The 14,360-nt window shown below is 35.5% G+C and overlaps 1 protein-coding gene across 4 annotated transcripts; it reads left to right on the top strand.

Moving 5' to 3' along the window:
• The first annotated feature begins 1,744 nt into the window (after positions 1-1,744).
• On the top strand, positions 1,745-12,982 carry LOC133460085 (serine/arginine-rich splicing factor 1). Of its 4 annotated transcripts, XR_009784087.1 has the most exons (6): positions 1,745-2,089; positions 6,462-6,685; positions 8,851-9,023; positions 11,433-11,691; positions 11,985-12,075; positions 12,405-12,982. XR_009784087.1 is itself a non-coding variant. In XM_061740606.1 (4 exons), the coding sequence occupies exons 1-4, from the start codon at positions 1,902-1,904 to the stop codon at positions 11,625-11,627; spliced, it is 780 nt and encodes a 259-aa protein (XP_061596590.1). In that variant the 5' UTR covers positions 1,745-1,901; the 3' UTR covers positions 11,628-12,982. The 4 variants fall into 4 exon arrangements, 1 of the variants encoding a protein (XP_061596590.1); XR_009784085.1 differs by having other exon boundaries at positions 11,985-12,982; XR_009784086.1 differs by having other exon boundaries at positions 11,433-12,075.
• The last annotated feature ends 1,378 nt before the right edge of the window (positions 12,983-14,360 follow it).

Here is a 14,360-nt window from a genome sequence, read left to right as displayed (position 1 = left end):
AAAAACTGACTCGGCGCTTAATCAATAATAGATCATTTTCATTTCTAAGAGAATTGAAAATTAAAAGATGAGTTATTATGAACCTAAAGAAGGGTTGGATGGAAAGGGAAATAGGACACTGTGCAAATCAGTACATAATTATCATTTTTACAGGTTTTTACAGATATTCACTGATGGCTCAAAAGATCAAAACGATCGTTTTGGTACAGGAGTTTACATCCCGCTTTCCCAAATTAAACTGAGCCAAAGGTTTTACTGCTATTTCAACATTTAGAGTCATCACCAGAAAAATAACTTATTTGACAATTTTCACCTGTTTCAAGTAGATTTTCATTTGAAATAAGTAGAAAAATCTGCCAGTGGGACAAGATTTATCTTCTCATTACAAGCAAAAAAATCTTGTTCCACTGGCAGATTTTTCTACTTATTTTAAGAGAAAATCTACTTGAAACAGGTGAAAATTGTTGTTTTTTCCAGTGATGAGTCTTGTTTTAAGTGTAATGAGATTCTTCTACTAAAATGAGACATTTTAACTAGAAATAAGACAAATATTCTTGTTAAGATTTTGAGTTTTTGCCGTGATCCATTTTACTTATCCTGTGAAGGACAGAGTCATATTGATAAGTTTAGAAAAGTGTTTTTTATTGTTGTGTTTTGATGTATTTGATGTAAGCCCAGTGGATATTTAAAGCTTACAGAAGGCTGCATTTAACTGCTGCTATGTCATTCCTGCAGTATTTCTGCAGGTGTTTTGGTCACTGCTATTATTTGTAATATATTATATTATTTGTAATCAGCACAAATTATCTGTCCCCCATATGATAAAATCCAGAGCTGGGTAGAAACGAGTTACATTTACTTGAGTAAGTTTTGGGAAATGTTGTACTTTTAGGAGTAGTTTTGAATCACTATACTTTTTACTTTTACTTGAGTAGATTTGTGAAGAAGAAACTGTTACTCTTACTCCGCTACATTAGGCTACGTTGAGCTGTTACTTTTCTTTTATCCCTTTTATCCACGTACGCGTCAATCTCATGACATCACTGGGTGATTCTTTGGGGAAAATGTTTGTTTTTGCATGTTTTGTCACATTTACACAGACTCAAACACACACAGAGTTTCTATGAGTTCATGGGCTTGTTCTAGTTCTGCCTGGTTAAAAAAGAAAAGTACAAAGGCTTGAAATTTTGTGCTACTTGTGCTTAATTTTTTATTTTTTTTATTTTATTATTTATTAAAGTACTTTAATTTACTTTAAGCTTATTTTAATTTAAGCTATTTTTTATAAATTTGAATTTATTTTATTTTATTGATTTAATTTGCCTGAAGATGATTATTTTGTACTTTTGTCTGTTTGAATGGTTGTGTTAAAAAAATAAATCAGACGTTACTCAACAGTTACTCAGTACTTGAGTAGTTTTTTCACCAAGTACTTTTTTACTTTTACTCAAGTAATTATTTGGATGACTACTTTTTATTTCTAATTGAGTCATATTATTCTGAAGTAACAGTACTTTTACTTGACTAAAATCTTTGGCTACTCTACCCAGCTATAATCAAATCCACCATCGATTCCCCCCTGATTTCTTTTTTACAATTCGAGTACTGCCTGTCCTACATACTGCAGTCCAGTAGGGGGCGATACAGTTGGTATTGCAATCCGCCAAAAAAACTCAAAGAAGAAGAATCCGCCTCACCCCGCCGGAGGGCGCTGTGCTCGACTCGTGCTTCTATTCCACCACAGAAGAAGAAGAGGCGCCCATATTTCCTCGCTTGTAGCCTGCTAGCTGGAGCCGGACTGACTGAATATCTGCTCCTGAAATCTCCATCTTTACCGTTTACTTAGCGAGTCCAGATCCAGAAAGTTAGGTTTAAGGTAGTGATCCTTGCACCTCGCCAGCATGTCGGGGATCATCCGGGGCCCCGCGGGGAGCAACGACTGCCGCATCTACGTGGGGAACCTGCCGCCCGACATCCGCTCCAAAGACGTGGAGGATTTGTTCTACAAGTACGGGGCCATCCGGGACATCGACCTGAAGAACCGCCGCGGCGGCCCGCCCTTCGCCTTCGTGCAGTTCGAGGACCCGAGGTGAGATTTTTGCCCGGTTTCTCCGGCGCGGGAACGGCGGCGGCAGCGCAGGAACGAAGCGCGGGAACGTGGCCGTTCCCGCGCTTCATTCCCGCACCGCCGCCGCCGACACCCAGAGCCTCGTGTTTCCTCCATAAACCACCGCTAAAATCACACGCAGCGGTATAAACCTGCGTAATTCACGGGTTAGGGGTTTGTTTAAGCTCCGTTTGAAGCGCTTTAAGCGCTTTAATCTGCGGGTTTTTTGCAGCACAGATTGTGTTTCACAAAGAGGCTCCTCGAGGCCTTTTGTGGTTTCACATAAAGGAAACTGCTCAACAAAAGGCTCATTCTCCGACGAAATTAAGCCAAATCTTAAGTTAAACCGTCATTAACTACTGTTTTCATAATAGATTCCTCATTCAAATCGAGCCTAATAATTAATTTTTTTCTTCACATATATCTAATATCGCCTTTTTATAGTTGGTTTTAAGCCAAATCTAAGTTAAACCATCATTAACTGCTGTTTTCATGATAAATTCCTCATTCAAATCGAGTTTGAAGCCTAATAATTTATTTTTTTCTTCATATATATCTAATGTTTACTTTTTTATAGTTGGTTTTGAGCCAAATCTAAGTTATACCATCATTAACCCTTTATAGGGCACTCATTGAAATACTTGGAAATGTACAATTTCAACCCTAGAGTGTTATTGGGGGCTACTACCAGAGTATTTTTCATTATTTCTTTTTTTCATTTTTTTTTTATTCTTGATGCAAATCAAGGTCAAAGAAGTTACCATATATGGTTCCTTGCCCATCGCGAGTAACATTGTATCTAACACTGAAGTTACCATGTATGGTTATATGCCCATTGTGGGTGAAATTGTACCCATACATTGGATATGTATAAAAATACAAAAAACACATACAACATAATATTTATGATACTCTCTTCATAGAGATATTAGAACTTTTCTCCATAAATGGTACAACTTGACTTATAGGGCTTCTCTTTTTCTACATCCATATATTTCGTCCAATCAGTCCAATCCCCTCCTGACCCTCTCTCTCCACCAGCAGCAGGCAGGTTGACCATGCCATTGACCATGCCACAGAACAAGAAGTGAAGAATAGCATTAGAATTAATGGTGGTACTGATATTATGCTATACAAATCTGTGGCAACATCCAATGCAACATCCAATATTGTCTTACCTTATAATGCGCTATTTGTAAAACGAAAACACCCGAAGTATGACTTACTAGATGCACCGGGCATATGTCTACAAAAGGACACTGTCACTTGAACTAGTTTGACCATAAGGGGGTGTATTTGTAAAAAAATGCACAAAGTATGGGTTACTAGAGTATCTGGCATATGTCTATAAAAGGTTCCTTAGTCACTTGCACTAGTTTTACCACACAGGGGCGTATGATCATATATGGGGTCACCATTATTCATGCTAACTATTTCATTGATTTCACTAATTCTGCACAAACAACACTTATCTCATCAGTTAGCCCCATCTTTCAAACACATGCTGTGTGAGTGTCATCAACTTAGCATGGTTAGTTTCAGCTTTATTAACTTTTGTGTGGAAGAAGGTAGGAGCAAAAATGTGAATTTTCCCCTCCTTGAAAATCAATGAAGTTCCCGCTTCTCCAGGGCTCTACTGATTGGTCAGATGCCATGATGACACTGTCTGTGACAAAGCATGATCTGTGCTGATTGGCAGGATTAACTCACATGACTTCAAGACCTCACTGAGAAGTTTGGGGAAAGTAGTTTTTCATGTCCACGGAAATTACCATATATGGTAACTCGCCCTATAAAGGGTTAACTACTGTTTTCATGATTAAAAAGCCTCATTCAAATTGAGTTTAAAGGCTAATAATCTTTTTTTAATACAAATTTGAATACACATTTTTAATACAAGTTCCTCTTGTGTATTGTTCGTGCACATTTTATTTAACTGCAGAAAATCTTTATATATATCTAATATCGCCCTTTTATAGTTGGTTTTGAGCCAAATTTTAAGTTAAACCATCATTAAGTACTGTTTTCATGATAGATTCCTCCATTCAAATCGAGTTTAAAGCCTAATAATTAATTTTTTGCCTTCATATATATCTAATATCGCCTTTTTATAGTTGGTTTTAAGCCAAATCTAAGTTAAACCATCATTAAGTACTGTTTTCATGATAAAAAGCCTAAATCAAATTGAGTTTAAAGGCTAATAATCTTTTTTTAATACAAATTTTAATACAAGTTCCTCTTGTGTATTCGTGCACATTTTATTTAACTGCAGAAAATCTTCATATATATCTAATATCGCCCTTTTATAGTTGGTTTTGAGCCAAATTTTAAGTTAAACCATCATTAACTACTGTTTTCATGATAAACTCCTCATTCAAATCGAGTTTAAAGCCTAATAATTTTTTTTTTAAATACAAATTGTTAATTTTGGCGCCAGTTCCTTGCATGTATTGTTCGTGCACATTTTATTTAACTGCAGAAAATCTTCATATATATCTAATATTGCCTTTTTATAGTTGGTTTTAAGCCAAATCTAAGTTAAACCATCATTAACTACTGTTTTCATGATAAATTCCTCATTCAAATCGAGCCTAATAATTTATTTTTTTCTTCATATATATCTAATATCGCCTTTTTATAGTTGCTTTTGAGACAAATCTTAAGTTAAACCATCATTAAATACTGTTTTCATGATAAAAAGCCTCATTCAAATCGAGTTTAAAGCCTAATAATTAATTTTTTGCCTTCATATATATCTAATATCGCCGTTTTTATAGTTGGTTTTAAGCCAAATCTAAGTTAAACCATCATTAACTACTATTTTCATGATAAATTCCGCATTCAAATCGAGTTTAAAGCCTAATAATTTATTTTTTGCCTTCATATGTATCTAATATCGTCTTTTTATAGTTGGTTTTGAGCCAAATCTTAAGTTTCGAAAATCGTATTTCGAAATCGTCGACCACGTAAGTTTTCTTTGTCTCAAAGAAAATAACACAGTTGGAAACAGTGATTTAGTTTTGGATGTTTTCAGTGTTTATATACAACAAAACAATCCATATGATTATGTGATATCTTGGTCTGCTACTTAACAACCTTTCAAAAAAAATGTATTCTTTCTTTGTTGGTTTAATTAAAACAGAAAACAAAGCAAAAGTATTTCAGGGCATTATTCGGTTTTACACTGTCCACATTTACACACACACACACGTGCATGTATTTATTTTTATATATATATATATATATATATATATATATATATATATATATATTATTACACACACACACACGATAGATATCCTGGAACACTTTGCAGAACACAAGTTGTAATCCTTGTTTTGACTACAACAACCAAACAAATACATGAAGGTGTCTTAGTTTCAGGTCGGTGGCGATTGTGCTTGATATATAAATTTCAGTTTTACAGAGCATCGATTTTATTTAGGTTTCTCTGTTGAAATAAAACAAATCTCCAAACATCCCATGAGAATCAATGTGTTTATGTATTTAGTTTTTACATAATTCACAACATTTCAGTCCTTATACTATTATAAAAAGAAAATGTATACGTTGTCTCTTCAACATCAAACATAAAAGTCGAGAAAAAACACACCAGACGAAATTTAAGTAGATGTTGACATTTTAAAGTTGTATTCAAGATGACCGAGTGACACGAAGATATTTATTGATAACGTGACTCTTAGAAGTCTCTAATTGAGGCTATAAAGATAGATATGTAATAGGATTACCGTATTGACCCGAATATAAGACGGCCCTGATTATAAGACGACCCCCTCTTTTTCAAGACTCAAATTTGAAAAAAGACTTTTTTAACACCAAATACAATTTTTATACAGAAAATAATTACAGTACATCTGAAACAAATGATTATAACAATATATTTGAGAGAAAATGCATGTTATTTTGCCTCATTCAAATCATGGTCTTGAAGTTTGCATCATAACTTCTTCGACCCACTTTTCTCCAGATTGTCGCTACGTTTCTCCATTTTCTGTTATCTCTTCTGTTATTTTTTTTTTCTTTTTTACCGCTATTTTTTATTTTTCTTCTTCTTGCTACTGCTATTTTTATGTTTCTTTTTCGTGACAGGGGTTCACTTTGTCCTGGGGAGTTAATTTCGGCATTCGCTTTAAAGATATTGCTTTAAAGATATACCCCCACTTTTTCAGTCTTATTTCAATGCAAAAAACCCCGTCTTATATTCGGGCCAATACGGTAGTTAAACAGAATACCTAAAATTAGCAACATCAGTCTGATTTTGATCGGTACTGTCCAGTATTTCCTCGGTCGATCAGACTCCGTCACTAACCGTCCTGTCTGTTGGGTTTCTCAGGGATGCTGAGGATGCGGTTTACGGGCGGGACGGCTATGATTACGATGGCTACCGGCTGCGTGTGGAGTTTCCCAGAAGTGGAAGAGGAGGAGGAGGCGGAGGTGGTGGTGGAGGCGGAGGAGGTGGTGGCGGTGGAGGAGGAGGAGGCGGTGGTGGCATGGGACCCCCCAGGGGGAGGTACGGCCCCCCATCTCGACGCTCCGAGAACAGGGTGATTGTGTCAGGTGAGTCAGAAATCCCTCGTCAGGGGCGTCAATTGGGTATGAAGGTACGGCAGCCGCCACACCTCGGCTTTAAGGGAAAATGTAAATGTTTGTTTTTTAAATACATGTATGGAAGTACTCTGTGTCCATTTGTATTGATTATTCTATTACTTAAAACATATAGAATAACTACAAATGCAAATCAGAACAACATGATCGATTTCACTAGTTATTATACACTGCAAAAACTCAAAATCTTAACAAGAATATCTGTCTTATTTCTAGTTGAAATGTCTAATTTTTAGTCAAAAAAATCTCATTACACTTAAGACAAGACTCAAAAACAACCATTTTCACCTGTTTCAAGTAGATTTTCACTTAAAATAAGTAGAAAAATCTGCCAGTGGAACAAGATTGTTTTGCTTGTAATGAGAAGATAAATCTTGTCCCACTGGCAGATTTTTCTACTTATTTCAAGTGAAAATTTACTTGAGACAGGTGAAAATGGTAAAATAAGTTATTTTTCTGGTGATGAATCTTGTTTTAAGTGTAATGAGATGTTTTTGACTAAAAATGAGACATTGATCGATTTCATTAGTTATTAGACACTGCAAAAACTCAAAATCTTAACAAGAATATTTGTCTTATTTCTAGTTGAAATGTCAAGTTTTTAGTTAAAAAAAATCTCATTACATTTAAGACAACACTCATCACTGGAAAAAACAACAATTTTCACCTGTTTCAAGTAAATTTTCCCTTAAAATAAGTGGAAAAATCTGCCAGTGGGACAAGATTTTTTTGCTTGTAATGAGAAGATAAATCTTGTTCCACTGGCAGATTTTTCTACTTATTTCAAGTGAAAATTTACTTGAAACAGGTGACAATGGTAAAAAAAAAACAAGTTATTTTTATGGTGATGAATCTTGTTTTAAGTGTAATGAGATTTTTTTTTACTAAAAATGAGACATTTTAACTAGAAATAAGACAAATATTCCTGGTAAGATTTTGAGTTTTTGCAGCGAGCGAGACTGCATTTGAAAAAGTTCCAATTTTCTTGACCACACAGATAAGCTACATATCAGACTTCTGTATTATATTACTTAAAACATATAGAATAACTACAAATACAAATCAGAACAACATCGATTTCACTAGTTATTTTACACTGCAAAAACTCAAAATCTTAATAAGAATATTTGTCTTATTCCTAGTTGAAATGTCTAATTTTTAGTAAAAAAAATCTCATTACACTTGAAACAGGTGAAAATTGTTGTTTTTTTCATCTTGTCTTAAGTAGATTTTCAATTAAAATAAGTAGAAAAATCTGCCAATGGAACAATATTTTTTTGCTTGTAATGAGAAGATAAATCTTGTCCCACTGGCAGATTTTTCTACTTATTTCAAGTGAAAATTTACTTGAAACAGGTGAAAATGGTAAAATAAGTTATTTTTCTGGTGATGAATCTTGTTTTAAGTGTAATGAGATGTTTTTGACTAAAAATGAGACATTGATCGATTTCATTAGTTATTACACTGCAAAAACTCAAAATCTTAACAAGAATATTTGTCTTATTTCTAGTTGAAATGTCTAATTTTTAGTCAAAAAAAATCATTACATTTAAGACAAGACTCAAACAACCATTTTCACCTGTTTCAAGTAGATTTTCACTTGAAATAAGTAGAAAAATCTGCCAGTGGAACAAGATTTTTTTGCTTGTAATGAGAAAATAAATCTTGTCCCACTGGCAGATTTTTCTACTTATTTCAAGTGAAATTTACTTGAAACAGGTGAAAATGGTAAAATAACAAGTTATTTTTCCGGTGATGAATCTTGTTTTAAGTGTAATGCGATTTTCTTTTTAAACTGGGGACTAAAAATGAGACATTTTAACTAGAAATAAGACAAATATTCCTGGTGAGATTTTGAGTTTTTGCAGTGAGCGAGACTGCATTTGGAAAAAGTTCCAATTTTCTTGGCCACACAGATAAGCTACATATCAGACTTCTGTGATGAGTATTTGCTGGACGTGTTGATTGATACTCTAGTTAAGTTCTGTGACTCGTAACCTTGCCATACCTTAACTTTGACTGAATTGACGCCACTGCCCTCGGCCCTCAGATCGTACCTTTCTGTGTTTAAGTGTGATTAAATGTGAATCTTGACCTCCATCTTTCCCCCCCATAAGGTCTTCCCCCCAGTGGGAGCTGGCAAGACTTAAAGGATCACATGCGAGAGGCAGGTGATGTATGTTATGCTGATGTGTACCGTGATGGCACTGGCGTTGTGGAGTTTGTGCGCAAAGAAGATATGACTTACGCTGTGCGTAAATTGGATAACACCAAGTTTCGTTCTCATGAGGTACGTAACCGATCACGTCGCACGGTTTTACTAACGGCTGTGTGACTCTGGGACTGTTGTGGACTTGAAAAGATCATTTAAATGAAGGAAACGGGGATGAAAATGTCTTGGCAGTAAGTAAAGTCCAAAGATTTGATCAAGTTTGGCATCAAAATGGTATTTAAATACTTGGATGAAGAAATACCTGGACAATTAATCTGGTGGAAGTTGGTGCATGTGGAGATGTTGACCTGTAAGTAAAGTTGCTTTTGTCAAAGAAAATTATGACTAAATAGAGAAGAGACGCAACGAAAATGCTGGTCATGTGACGATAACGATAATTAAATATATAATACAATATCGTAGAGGAATAAAGGACTAAAAGGAGAATGAACTTGACTAAAACTAATAACTAAAAGGATAGCTTGACCCAAGAATAGACTAAAATTGAAACCGGCTGACATAAACACTACTCTTAAGTTGACCACGATTGCAATAATTTTAGAATTAAAAAATATCGATGAATGCAGCCAGTTAGCTGTTGTTTTGAAACTGTCTCTTAAGTATTAATAGATTTTATTTATAGAGCACTCTTCATTCAGGGAATCTCAGAGTGCTTATAAGATTAAAACGAGTTAAAACAGGTACAGGAACTCCTTCCAAAAGCACTTGCTTTGCCTCCTCAGTGGCTCGGTGAGTTGTCGTTGAAGGAAATATCCAAGTCATCACTGTGGGTGAGACGGCAGTATCTCCATTTGACTGACCGATCTCAATCAGGGATGATACAAGCGGAAAAACGCATCCTAGCAGGAACGCTTCAGTGTTAACTCAATTATTTAGACCCCGTTTATTTTGTTATCAAGTCTGCAATGCTGGTTTTGTGAGTTGCCTTTTTTTTCCCTACTTTAACAGATGTTTTATTTAAAAAAAAAATTAATTAAAATAAATTAATTTAAAAAAACTAAAATTGAAACAGGCTGACAACAACAACACTACCTTAAGTCCTCAAAAAATCATCAGCATGTTTAATTATCTTATACAAGTATAATGACATTGATGCCAAAACGCTCCCCGGGTGAGACTTGTGTGTAATCTAAGTTAAACCATCATTAACTACTGTTTTCATGATAAATTCCTCATTCAAATCGAGTTTAAATCCTAATAATTTCTTTTTTTCTTCATATATATCTAATATCGTCTTTTTATAGTTGGTTTTGAGCCAAATCTTAAGTTAAACCGTCATTAACTACTGTTTTCATGATAAATTCCTCCATCCAAATCGAGTTTAAAGCCTAATAATTTATTTTTTTCTTCATACATATCTAATATCGCCTTTTTATCGTTGGTTTTGAGCCAAATCTAAGTTAAATCGTCATTAACTACTGTTTTCATGATAAATTCCTCCATCTAAATCGAGTTTAAAGCCTAATAATTAATTTTTTTCTTCATATATATCTAATATCGCCTTTTTATAGTTGGTTTTGAGCCAAATCTAAGTTAACCCATCATTAACTACTGTTTTCATGATAAATTCCTCATTCAAATCGAGTTTAAAGCCTAATAATTTATTTTTTTCTTCATATATATATCTATTATCGCCTTTTTATCGTTTGTTTTGAGCCAAATCTTAAGTAAAACCGTCATTAACTACTGTTTTCATGATAAATTCCTCATTCAAATCAAGTTAAAAGCCTGATATTTAATTTTTTTCTTCATATATATCTATTATTGTCTTTTTATAGTTGGTTTTGAGCCAAAACTTAAGTTAAACCGTCATTAACTACTATTTTCATGATAAATTCCTCATTTAAATTGAGTTTAAAGCCTAATAATTTTTTTAATACAAATTGTTAATTTTGGCGCCAGTTCCAATTAACATATAGATAGACATGATCGATTTCACTAGTTATTATACACTGCAAAAACTCAAAATCTTAACAAGAATATTTGTCTTATTTCTAGTTGTCTAATTTATAGTCAAAGAAATCTCATTACATTTAAGACAAGACTCAAAAACAACCATTTTCACCTGTTTCAAGTAGATTTTCACTTAAAATAAGTGGAAAAATCTGCCAATGGAACAAGATTTTTTTTGCTTGTAATGAGAAGATAAATCTTGTCCCACTGGCAGATTTTTCTACTTATTTCAAGTGAAAATTTACTTGAAACAGGTGAAAATGGTCAAATAACTTATTTCGAAATCGTCGACCACTTTAAAATAGCTTTAAAAGTTTTCTTTGTCTCCAAGAAACAAGAGTCCTCAGAAAACCATCAGCATGTTTAATTATCTTACACAAGTATAATGACATTGATGCCAAACCGCTCCCCGGGTGAGACTTGTGTGTAAAGTCCGTCCTCCTCTGAGCTCAGCGCTGCGGCGTCTTCCCGGCGCGACGCGGTGAATGACTTGCGTGTGTCCTTTTGCTCCAGGGAGAGACGTCCTACATCCGCGTGAAGACGGACGGCCCGCGCAGCCCCAGCTACGGCCGCTCTCGCTCCCGCAGTCGCAGCCGGAGCCGCAGCAAGAGCCGCAGCCGCAGCTTCTCGCCGCGCCGCAACAGAGGATCCCCGCGCTACTCGCCGCGGCGCTCCCACACCCGCTCGCGGTCCCGCTCCCGCTCCTAGACCCCTGCTCGGACCCCGGGGGTCCCGGAGGACCGAGGACCGGCCCGCGTCTCTACACCGTCATGTGTGTTCCCTCCTTCAACACCTTTTGTTGCAGTTTTTTTTGTTCTCATTTTTGCAGACCTTAAGAATATCGATACCGGTTTGGCTTGTTTTCTTCCTCACGCTCCTTTTTCATAAAACAAGAAAAAAACAAGAAAAAATACCCCCTATGTTTCTATTCTCTACTTTCATCTTCCTCTCATTTGTGTAACTCTTTTTCCTCCTGGCTGCTCTCGTTGAATGCTTTTTTTGTTTTTTTTTCTTCTCTCAAGCATATACAACTGTCCTTTGACCTTCTCGTGTGTTTCTCTATAGAGTTCAGAGGAACAGGAAATAGGATGGGAAGAGAGGAAACAGTTCATGTTAAGATAAACAGGAGGAGGAGGATTCAAATGTGGCACCAATGGTATGACGGCCGTGCCTTGTCAACTGTGAAATCTGCATTATAAGGCTCTTGTGAATTCTTTTTAAACCATTCACTTTACCATAGTGTTACTGAACAATATAGTAAAACCACATACTCGGAGATCCTTAGCTTTTTCTTTTTTATTTCTTTTTTTAAATGACCTCATCACAGTAACTTTGGGCTTTAACTAATAAATAGACCGTGTCCCTTTTGTCTGGAAGTAAAACTCCCTCCTAGCTGCATTTCTTTGACATTTTGTTTTAATAATTTTCATGAAGGTGTGATTCTAACTCGCCTCCTTCTCTTTGGTTCTTGCTGGTATTCTGAAGGTGTGGACTGGGCTCAATGTCTCCCCATTCCGGAGCTGGATCAGATAAGGATCAGGATATTGATTAGGCTTCAGGATGGATACATGGAGCAGAACCCCTGGCCCTGTCCGCAAAACCTCAGCAAACCGGAAACATTGTAGTTGGATAATCAGACTCAATTGGCTTTCGAATTCACAATTTATTTCCTTTTAATTTTTTTTGGACCTGAAAGACGAGGTTACCGATGGCGCAGCGGCAACGCCATCGTTTCAGTTTCCTTTTTTCCCTTTTTTTTTTTTTTTTTTTTTTTGTTCTGAAAAACAAACCAAAACGAAAAAAGAAGAGCAAAGCTTGGATCAGATCCAGGACGAGGGCTGGGAAGTTCAGGATGGATCCACACGTGAGGAGAGTGGTAAATAGCGGGAATCTGTGACGGGGCAGAGGGAGGCTGGGAGGCGGAGAGGGATGTGACCTTCACGTGGTTTGTAACTCTTCTCTTAGGTCCGTCTTTTCAAGGGTGTATGATTTCGGATTTTCTCGACTATAATCTTCACATCAAAGCTTTATTCTCTTTTAATAAAACATTCGACAACATTAAAGGTAGTTTTTTTTTGTCTTTCTTTCTGTCTGGAGAACCGTAGACGGCTCGGTCTCCTGGTGGGTTCTGGAGGACTTGACTGCTGCCTGTAAGCAGTACTCCAGTTGTAAAAAAGAATCAGGGGGGATGGTGGATTTTATCATATGGGGACAGATAATTTGTGCTGATTACAAATAATATAATATATTACAAATAATAGCAGTGACCAAAACACCTGCAGAAATACTGCAGGAATGACATAGCAGCAGTTAAATGCAGCCTTCTGTAAGCTTTAAATATCCACTGGGCTTACATCAAATACATCAAAACACAACAATAAAAAACACTTTTCTGAACTTATCAATATGACTCTGTCCTTCACAGGATAAGTAAAATGGATCACTGCAAAAATTCCAAATCTTAAGATTTGTCTTATTTTTAGTTAAAATGTCTCATTTTAGTTAAAAAAAAACTCATTACACTTTAAACAAGACTCATCACTGGAAAAAAACAATTTTCACCTGTTTCAAGTAGATTTTCACTTGAAATAAGTAGAAAAATCTGCCAGTGGAACAAGATTTTTTTTTCTGTGATAAGATAAAATCTTGTCCCTCTGGCAGATTTTCCTACTTATTTAAAGTGAAACTTTACTTGAAACAGGGGAAAATTGTCAAATAAGTTATTTTTCTGGTGATGACTCTAAATGTTGAAATAGCAGTAAAACCACATTTATTGATGAAATGACATAAGGGATGGAAAGGGGGGATGGCAGTTTTACAGGAGGGATGATTTGGACCGTTTTTATTTCAGGGGGGATGCCTTCCCCCCTCAACTCCAGTACTGCCTGTAAGGAAAGTGGATGTCCACATAATTTAGAGCTATTTTTTTTATAATTGAGTATTTAATTTGAGTATGATGTGGTTAACATTTCTATTGGGGAGAATTTATCCAGTGAGAACGACACCACTCAAAATTAGATTTAACATCTGATAATGTAATTTGATTATGTCGGAGAAACCGAAGAACAATGTGAAAACAACTAATGAAATGCAAGAAATCCTATGTCCAAACATAACTTTTAGTTAGTCCTATTCCTGAATAGATGTTGAAGTGCAGGACTCGTCTTTGGGGTGGAAGCTTCATCACCGGCTTGGATTTTATTGATTAGGGTGAAAAGTCATTTTATTTTTTAAACTTGTGAAGTGCGTTTCTGAAGTTAGAATAGAAGACTTTATTGATCTCCCAGAGGAGAAATTCAGTCGTGCAGCAGCCAAACACACACACGCTCAACGGTTTATACAAAAAAATTCAAATAGAATAACCAATAAATAGCTAAATAATAAAAAAGAGCAATATAAAAAGTAGAAAAAGAGTACGTACAAGAGAAAAAAAATAGTAAA

Source organism: Cololabis saira, chromosome 14 (assembly GCF_033807715.1).
Source record: "Cololabis saira isolate AMF1-May2022 chromosome 14, fColSai1.1, whole genome shotgun sequence".
NCBI classification, from domain to species: domain Eukaryota; kingdom Metazoa; phylum Chordata; class Actinopteri; order Beloniformes; family Belonidae; genus Cololabis; species Cololabis saira.
This window is presented reverse-complemented; position numbering and strand designations above follow the sequence as displayed.